This window comes from Borostomias antarcticus (genome assembly GCF_949987555.1).
Source record: "Borostomias antarcticus genome assembly, chromosome: 11".
In the NCBI taxonomy this organism is placed as follows: Eukaryota; Metazoa; Chordata; class Actinopteri; order Stomiiformes; family Stomiidae; genus Borostomias; species Borostomias antarcticus.
In genome coordinates this window covers 1,602,629-1,613,072 of record NC_140244.1, presented here as the reverse complement: position 1 = coordinate 1,613,072, position 10,444 = coordinate 1,602,629, and the positions used below count along the sequence as shown (strand labels likewise).

Below are 10,444 nucleotides of genomic sequence, written 5' to 3'. Positions count from 1 at the left end.
TAACATGCATGTTTCAAGATAAGGTTTAACATGAATTCCTTGAAATTTTCAGTGTAGAAATGTGTAAACTTATGTTACTACAGTGTAAGGGCCGTCTGTTACTGTACGTTACAATGTTTTCCTAGTTCTCGTAATCATTCTAAAATTATGAATCATCAATGTGCAACCTTTAGGCACCAACTTAATTTGCACACTAAATTAAGAAAAGGATGGGTTGACTTGGGGGATGGGGAAACAGTTGAGCAGATAGCAGCATTAAGCTAGAACAGAAAAGTAAAACCATACTCAGATTTGAGATCACAGATGACAGAAAAAAAGTCTGACATTATTTAACTGAGCCATCTGGTAAATATCAGCATATTTTCCATCATTTGTAAAATAAAGTGTCAAAGGCATGATCCTGTAGACATCAACAGTGATCAATAATGTACCACAATGTAGGCCGCTAAATGTATATAAAAACTATTTGGTCACATACCAACTCATAGAAAAATAATGCCATGAAAACATGCATATTTTAAACATAATAAATAAATAAATAAATACATTAATTAATAATTTCACAAACCCCACCCCCCTCCCAAAATATTTTTTTAATATAAAAAATCCAATGCATGTGTAAGCTCTAATTGAGTTCAATGCTCTCCCTGACTGTATTCTGGTTCAATTCCTTGGTCAGGTCCTACAGTTGTACCCCATCCCTATGGACTCCTTTTAACCTGGTTTCATGATTATTATATGTTTTCATTCATCTTTTCTGAAGTATTTAAAGTATCATTTTTATCCAGTCCTTGTAGATCGAAGTAAAAGTCCTATAAAATATGCAAACCTATGTACAGAGGATAACAGAGCAACAAAAAAACATTTACAGTATATTCATCAGTTTATGTATATATATATATTATTTATATTCAAACTTCTGTTCTATTTCTTGTTTTTGAACCACTACAGATTTTTTTTTTTCAATTCTTATGTAAACAGTTGCAGCGGAAAGTTGGAGCGTATGAACACATTCCCACTGCCTCTCCACTCCGGCCATTGCAGTCTCATATTCTAAGCATTGGACTTGTGTAAGTGACATGCTCAACGTAGCCATTTGTAAGGCTCGACAGAAGAGTTGTCACCATGATGCCATTCCAGTCCTCCCATATCTTAGAGTCAGTTAACAAGGGCAGATGGAGTGTGTGTGTGTGTGTGTGTGTGTGTGTGTGTGGGTGGGGTGGGGGGCACAGAACTAAATGGAGCAAATGTGTTGGAAGATCCCTTAAATCCTAGCTCTCGTATCCACCTCTGTAGCCATGAGATGACTGGATAGAAGTGACGGTGACCGTCCACAGAGGGGAACATGGGAGTTACGACACGACTGGTTCCCCCTGTGAACATGGGAGTTACGACACGACTGGTTCCCCCTGTGAACATGGGAGTTACGACACGACTGGTTCTCCCTGTCCATTCCTGTCTATGCCGGTGTCTGGGGCGAGGGAGCCTCGTTCATTTGGGATTCTGAGGAGGACATTTTCAGGTCATTGAGGAGAGGTTGTAAGAAGTGAGAAGGCCTCTGGAACGAGAATGGGGAACACCCTATGTCACTTGATACGTGTTGGAAACATGAAGCTGCTTGCACACTGCGCCAATATTGACCAACCAACACCAACATCAGCTATTCCATAGCAGTTGGTGTTTGTTGGGGGTTGTTGGCAGATGTTTGCTTTTGTGTGAACATGTTCAATCGGTGTTGGTCGCAGCTGCAAGGAAGCGGGTCAGTGTATGCTCATTTCCAACAAACGGAGAGAAAAATATGAACCAACAGAAGTAGTTCCTGTAGCCATATAATATTTCCTTGGCGATATTTTCACTCAGATACAGAGAAAAGTCTCAAAAAGAAAAAAAAAACATTCAAGAATTCAATCACTGTACAGGAACCGATCATGAATCGATTCTAAGCCATGTAGCTTGTAAATATTACTAGCAATTGTTTATGCTAGCAGAGAGAATTTACTTTTATATTGCTAACTATCTAGGTGGCAACAGATGCAAAATATGATCAACATTGGAATGTCGGCGTTGGTCAATGTTGGGGCAGTTTGCAAGCAGCCTAACTTGACAATGCGCTCACAAAGTCTAACATTCCCCAGCGCACGGAGGTCATGACAGCTCATGGGATCTTGATTGACATATCTTTTTTGATACACGTACGAGTTGATTTGTTGGTTTGATGTCATGATTATGACAGTGTTATGTAACATGTATTAGAGTTGTCAATGGAAGTGTTCATGACATCTTTAGGGCTGGTTGCTTTAAACGGACCAGGATGCAATGCAAGACATCAATCGGACAAAAAAAAAAAAAAGCCACAAAATGGCAGTGAACAGTCAATGGCTAATTGAGCAGTAAAACCTAATTTGGCACATCGCCTTATGAATTGTTATATAACCTTTCACACTTTTACCTCCTGTCTCTTTGTTTCCATTCGACATTGCTAAGATATGTCATAACATTCATAGCAACGTCTTACTGCACATGTACTATGGTGCCTCATGCATGTGACATCCACCATGGAGCCTGAATAACCTGTATCAAACATAACCTGAACCTTTTTACTTGTGTCTTCAGTTTGGGAATAATCTCTTTATGTCTATCTATGGTTCTATGAACTTATCCAGGGGGGGAAATTACAATTCAAACGAGGGTGCTTCAAGCTGTGTTACCTGTAGAGCTATACTGTATATTTAACTGCTTTTAACTTGTGATGTACTGTATGTATAAAACAACTTACTGGACCCTCATAGGGTCCCGTGGACAAACCACCCTTCTTATTATAAGTATTATAACATGACGTGACCTCTGTACCTATAGTTCTCAAAGCTAGGTGAAATAATGTGTTATTACCCAGTTCTCCAGCTTCTAACCCTGAACACCCTATTGCAGCGTGAACAGCATTTAGCTAGTATGTGCTACCAGGGCCAAAATGGCCGCTTTTGATATGGTCTAATTTCGCACGGGTTCAGAGTTCCAAATGCTAATTTCCCATGACCTGGCAGAATTATGATGGCATATTCAAACCGTTGGTTCGTTTTGACATGTATGTACAAAAGCTCTTAATGGTAGATACCGTATGAAATGACATGGACGCGATGGGCATGGATGACTTGACATCATTGTAGAGCGCTGGCTGCTCGCGGTGGTGATTTGAAGAGCACAGTGCTTGATAGCGGATTCTGCAGGTGACAAGGCACACCTTCTCGTGGTGACAGCCCGTACGTACGCTGCAGTACATGCACTTTACTGAATGCAAAAGAGAGCAAACGTCATGATACAAATCTATTTTGGTTCAAGTTTCAAAGAGAACACTCCGTTTGTTTGCGTATTTGTAGTGTGTGAAGCTTATAAGATATGTTTGGAATAGAGTCGAAGATATTTTGTCCTTTTCCTCTCAAGTTGTGTAGCCTGATTCTCTTAAAGCCTGCTACTGAGAAGTGGCTTTTTGCATTTTCAAATAGTATTTACACCTACATGTGAATTATTCACACATATATTTAGCAATATAATGTGTGTCAGCATATAGTTTTATCAGAGAAATGAATGCCTGCGGTTTTGGGAGCTGCCAGATTTGCTGTTCATCCCAAGCAGAGCAGTGTTTCAAACTCTAGCTAAAATCTACAAAAAAATTACAGCTCAACATAGTCAATGGTTGTTCTATATACAGACACACATATATAAAATATGCGCATATAAATACATATATTAGACTGTGATTAATATCTAATTATCCATATATACCTTATATATGTATATATATATGAATACATTTGCTCGAATGCTTGTTATACATATACATATATATGTACTGCAAATATAAACAAGTTCATATATTTCAAAGGTGTTTGATGTTATTTTAACTATGAGGTTAGGATGTCAAGTAAGAAAAGGTAAGGCTGTGATATGGAACAACCCTCCCCATGCACTCGCCATCCTTACCAAGACAAAATGAGAAGAGAAAAAAAATAAACATTTTGAATAGTTAATTGTAAACTAGCGAAGTGAGTGACCCCATTGGTCATCTGAAATAGTTTTGCCTGTATTCAAAAAGCATATCAGCAATATATATGTATATACACATATATTGTATATATATTCTAAATGTACAGATCTTTTAAATGCAACTCTTTAGCTGATTAGCCGATTGAAAGAGATGCAGTGGTCCGAGTATAGTAGAGCTACAAGTCCCCAGCAATAAAAATGTTTGGTCTTTTGGTCCCTAAAACAACTAAGGAATGACAGGTAAGACTCCCTGGAGACCGTTGCTATGGCTCTCCTTGGCAACAGTATCCCCTGGAAACAGACAGGCACTCCGAGCTAGATGGCCATCCCAAATCAAAGCAAGTTTGTGTCCTGAAATATCACATTGCCTACAAAGTTCTTTCTCTCCGGGGAGAAGGTTGTCTCTTCTTGTTACATGTCCTGTAAAATTGGTCTTTAAAAAGTTAGTTCCCCCCATACACAAATGTCCTCGCTCAAAGATCTCCTATGGCAATCCCTCATTCAGTTTTTTTTTTTTTTTTTTCCAGGTTCGTCTCGTTCTCGTCCTCGTTTGAGGACTCCTGGTGTCTTGGCTCCTTTTGTCTCTTTTCCATTTGGGGTTGGTCATTTTCATGTTTTTTTTATTATTTATTATTTATTTTTATATTTTAGTTTTTTTATTGTTTGTCTTCAATAATAACTCCCTTGTGGTCCGCTAAGGTAGATGTCACTCAAGCTGGGTTTTGGGGCGAGAGACGGAGGTGGGGGGGAGGGGACCAGACTAGTGGGAGTCCTCTCTTGGGTCCAAAGGGAACATCCAGAAGAGTTCTCTTTAGCGTGGTCATCTCTCCTCTCTCATGTTTAGTCTGGTTTCTGATGCGTTTGTCCTCCTGTTGTCCTCCCAGTGGCTCTCTGTCCAGTGTCATTTTTCATCTAATCAACTTATGATCCAGCTCAACAAAACCTGGAAAAGCAGAAAGAACAAATTCATTAATTTCTGACATTGAGCATAAAAAACACAGTCTCACAATTTATATATAGGCTATATACTCACTTAAAAAAAGTAAAATGCAAAGAATACAGCAAATAATATTAATAAAATAATATGAAACAATTACTGCATATTACCTTTTAAGTAAAATTCATTTGATTGATGAGAAATGATTCATATAACTTTTTCATTGTAAATGTAAAGTAAAACTGATTAAAAAATTTGATTCATATAAATGTGTGACAAAGTGCAATACGACAATGTCCAGACAGAGAACCGGCGAGTCAGAGAACCAGCGAGTCAGAGAACCAGCGAGTCCCCCCCAGCTGCCGTACCTGTGTTTCCCTGTGTGCAGCGGCCGAGTCAGCCCCCAGGGCAGGGTGGCTGGTCGGGGGGGCGGGGGCGGGGGGGCTAGTACGGGCGGTTGGCATCCTTCGGCCTTTTGAGCTGCACCTTGAGCCTCTTCATGCCGATCTGAAAGCCGTTCATTGACTGGATGGCGGCCTGGGCGCTGCCCGGGTTATCGAAGCTAACGAACCCTGAGGGGAATGAGCCGAGGGAGGGAACACGATGGAGAGGGAGAGAGAGAGAGAGAGAGAACGAGGGATGTGGTTAGTAAGATGGAGTCGGTGTTAGATCAAAGATGAAGGGGCAATATGAGTGATCGTCGAAGGATAGATGGAAAAGAGTTGAAGGAAAAAGGGGATTGAGACGAGAATAAGGATGGAGGATAAACACATTATTTTAATAATTTAGTCACTCATCATCATTTTGAAAATGTTATAGCAGAGAAAGAGAAACATTCAATTAAACTGTACAGTTATTAAAAACACTGTTGCATCAAACCAACATCAATTTGGCACATCACCTGTCATGAGCATTCATATCCGTTTCGGTCCATATTTAACACTTTCATTAAACTTTCACCTGGTTGCAGTATACATTTTGATAATTTTAAATAACTTCAAGGCTATGCAATCCATATCATGTACTGTAACATTCAATGTATTGCACTTGTGTAGATAACTAGATGTACAGTACATACAATACATTTATCATAAACGGTTATGAATGCTTATAAAAGGTGCCATTATCTTTTTGTATTATCAAGAAAAGATATAACATACAGTACATGTTCCACAGTTATACAATTTTACACAACAGAAAATAAATAAATCATGAGCATGACCATAGCAATAACTAACCAAACAACATGCACTTGATTCACAACATGTCACTGCTATAGTCAAAGGTAGAATCGTACACTAAAACATATAGAACAGACAGAGAACTTGTATAGTACTGTAGATCAGCCAAGGACACTTTTAGAAAAAAAAAGTGCTAGAACCATGAAGGGTTCTTCGGCCATTTCTGTGGGGAGAACCTTTTGAAAAACCCCTTAGGAACTAGTCCTTAGAAAAAAAACTGTAGTTCTACTCAAGGTAGAACTATTTCATCAAACAAAGGATCTAGCTGGAACCATTTCACCAATAAAAGGTTTGATCAAGAACTAAAAAGTGTTCTTCAGTATTTTTTCAGACGGGGGACATCAAAATAACCACTTTGAACCCCTGTTTTATAAGAGTACTGTGACATTTTCAGTGATGCTTTAAAACATTTGATTCAATAATCAGGAACTGGTCATGTTCTATATGTTATAAATATATGCTAGAAACATCTACTCCCAATGTTTTTTATAACACAAATATTCATTGAAACCCATACTGGTATTTGCCATTATATAGCTGTTATAAAACTGTCATTAACATAGCAAAACTTTCATAAACAGTAATAATTGTTGTGCAATGTAAAAGAGAATAGTAAACTAAAACTGTAAACTACTGTGGTTTATCTATGAGATCTTGTTAGTAACCTATGCCAGTTATAACATACATCATAACATAGCTCACAGTAGTCAAAATGAAAGTATAACACCAGTTTTATCAGGACATGTTACAGCTATATGATGGAGAAACAGATTGAATGCTACTTATAATCTAAAAAACAATATCAGCAATACATGCATCCTATAGCAAAAATGATAACAATCCTCATCACATAAAGACAAAAGAAGTATTGCCCTTATGTGAGTGTTGCATTAAAGTAGCACTCCTTCACCCTGGTTTTGCCCACATTATTCTTGTCATGGAAAATGTAACAGCCACGGAGTAAAAAAAATAAATAAAAAAACTGGATTTATAGAGATGAAAGGGTCAGTGTAATCTCCACTGTTTGTCCAACAAAGACGTTTGTTGGAGAATTTCAAATCTCAAAGATTGCCAAATGTCCATGTCCTTCAAGATTGATTATTAAGGTCAAACTATGAACTTAACACTGATGAATGGAAATATACACCAAATAGAACCATGTAAGACCATTATGTCATTGTTTCCCAATTATTTCGGGTTGAGGCCGATGGCTGGTTCTAATCCATGTCTGTATTAATAGCTGGAAGATAAACTGTGAACTGCCACTGTAAGGAGTACTGCTTTAATTTTTTTTCCATTAATGATCGAGGGCTCGCAAGATACATCCATTCCCCATTCCCCCTTCTACAGGCTCCCCAACGTTCAAGCAACTAGGAACAAAAATGTCCAATCTCTCTTTTCAACGATTAAAACAAAACAGAACTTGGCTGCAGTAAAGAAGGTCATTAGTAAAAGAATAATAAGAATAATCTTTTGGTTTTATTTGTTTTTACCCACCAAAGCATTTACTTTGGTTTGTCGCCCGATCCACAAACACTTTGGAGGAGATGACATTACCGAAAGGCAGGAACATCTGCATCAGCTCGCCATCCCCAAACTCCTGAGGGAGGTGATAGATGAACAGGTTACAGCCCTCTGGCCCTGTGCAGAGAGAGAGAGAGAGGGGGGGGGAGATAGATAGAGAGAAAAGAAAGAGAAGAGAGACAGAGAGAAGAGAGAAAAGAAAGAGAAGAGAGAAAAGACAGAAGAGAGATATAGAGAAAAGAGAGATAGAGAGAAAGAAAAGAGAGATAGAGAGATAGAGAGAAAAGAGAGAGATAGAAAAGAAAGAGAAGAGAGAGAGATAGAAAAGAAAGAGAAGAGAGAGAGATAGAGAGAAGAGAAAGAAAATAGAGAGAAGAGAGAAAAGACAGAAGAGAGATATAGAGAGAATAGACGAGGAGAGAAAAAAGAGAAGAGAGAGAGAGAAAATAGAGAGATAAGAGAGAAACAAGAGAAAATAGAGAGATAAGAGAGAAACAAGAGAGAGAGAAAATCATACGGGGATAGAGGAATGACAGGGAAGGGGGGGGTAGGAGAGAGGAAACGTAGCCTCAGTACACCTTCTATACTGCATCGTGTATTCAACCTTTTATTACAGGTCCATCTATAAGCTTTCTCAATATCAATCACACCCATGTTTACAGGGACACTCCAAGATATTCAACATTTGGCTTGATTAGCCAATTATATAGACCCCTGCTGATTCCTCCACCATACTGTTCTTGAAATATTTTGAAATATGGTAGCTGGATGCATGTACCGCTGTAACATTAAATAGCATAACAAACACAATGGAATTTGGTTTCTGTCATATTATTCCAGCCAGGCAATCACCTTTCTGTGCAATTTGAGAAAAGACACAAAAAAATTTGATTCCAAATATTGAAATGTTCAAAGGACTGCAAGGCGGGTTTTAAAACTATTTGGATGAATCAGCATGGGTGTAGACTGGCAAAGCAAGATACATGTTGTGCGTATGGCAAACCTGCTGGTCCCCTGGCCGAGGTGTCAGTGATCCGTGTTTAATAATTAATTCAAATAGAAGAGTGGTTTGAGAACGTCTCTAATATGTAACCCACATCTCTAATATGTAACACATATCTCTAATATGTAACCCATATCTCTAATATGTAACCCATATCTCTAATATGTAACCCATATCTCTAATATGTAACCCACATCTCTAATATGTAACCCATATCTCTAATATGTAACCCATATCTCTAATATGTAACACATATCTCTAATATGTAACCCATATCTCTAATATGTAACCCACATCTCCAATATGTAACCCATATCTCTAATATGTAACCCACATCTCTAATATGTAACCCATATCTCTAATATGTAACCCATATCTCTAATATGTAACACATATCTCTAATATGTAACCCATATCTCTAATATGTAACCCACATCTCCAATATGTAACCCATATCTCTAATATGTAACCCACATCTCCAATATGTAACCCATATCTCTAATATGTAACCCACATCTCTAATATGTAACCCATATCTCTAATATGTTACCCATATCTCTAATATGTAACCCATATCTCTAATATGTAACCCACATCTCTAATATGTAACCCATATCTCTAATATGTAACCCACATCTCTAATATGTAACCCATATCTCTAATATGTAACCCATATCTCTAATATGTAACCCACATCTCTAATATGTAACCCATATCTCTAATATGTAACCCATATCTCTAATATGTAACACATATCTCTAATATGTAACCCATATCTCTAATATGTAACCCACATCTCCAATATGTAACCCACATCTCTAATATGTAACCCATATCTCTAATATGTAACCCATATCTCTAATATGTAACCCACATCTCTAATATGTAACCCATATCTCTAATATGTAACCTGTAACCCACATCTCTAGTATGTAACCCACATCTCTAATATGTAACCCACATCTCTAATATGTAACCCATCTCTAATATGTAACCCATCTCTCTAATATGTAACCCATCTCTCTAATATGTAACCCACATCTCTAATATGTAACCCATCTCTCTAATATGTAACCCATCTCTCTAATATGTAACCCACATCTCTAATATGTAACCCATCTCTCTAATATGTAACCCACATCTCTAATATGTAACCCACATCTCTAATATGTAACCCATATCTCTAATATGTAACCCACATCTCTAATATGTAACCCACATCTCTAATATGTAACCCACATCTCTAATATGTAACCCACATCTCTAATATGTAACCCACATCTCTAATATGTAACCCATATCTGTAATATGTAACCCATATCTCTAATATGTAACCCATATCTCTAATATGTAACCCATCTCTCTAATATGTAACCCACATCTCTAATATGTAACCCACATCTCTAGTATGTAACCCACATCTCTAATATGTAACCCATATCTCTAATATGTAACCCACATCTCTAATATGTAACCCATCTCTCTAATATGTAACCCATCTCTCTAATATGTAACCCACATCTCTAATATGTAACCCACATCTCTAGTATGTAACCCACATCTCTAATATGTAACCCATATCTCTAATATGTAACCCATATCTCTAATATGTAACCCATCTCTCTAATATGTAACCCACATCTCTAATATGTAACCCACATCTCTAGTATGTAACCCACATCTCTAATATGTAACCCA

The 10,444-nt window shown here is 37.7% G+C and overlaps 1 protein-coding gene across 1 annotated transcript in view; it reads right to left on the bottom strand.

Annotated features, from left to right (window-relative positions):
- Positions 1-5,422: 5,422 nt before the first annotated feature.
- celf4 (CUGBP, Elav-like family member 4) overlaps positions 5,423-10,444 on the bottom strand; it is a gene marked incomplete at both ends in the record, with an annotated part of 19,666 nt that continues 14,644 nt past the window's right edge. Inside the window, 2 exons of the mRNA XM_084445702.1 lie at positions 5,423-5,550; positions 7,717-7,860. Coding sequence (XP_084301828.1) covers positions 5,423-5,550; positions 7,717-7,860 — 272 coding nt within the window. The remainder of the gene's footprint in view (positions 5,551-7,716; positions 7,861-10,444) is intronic.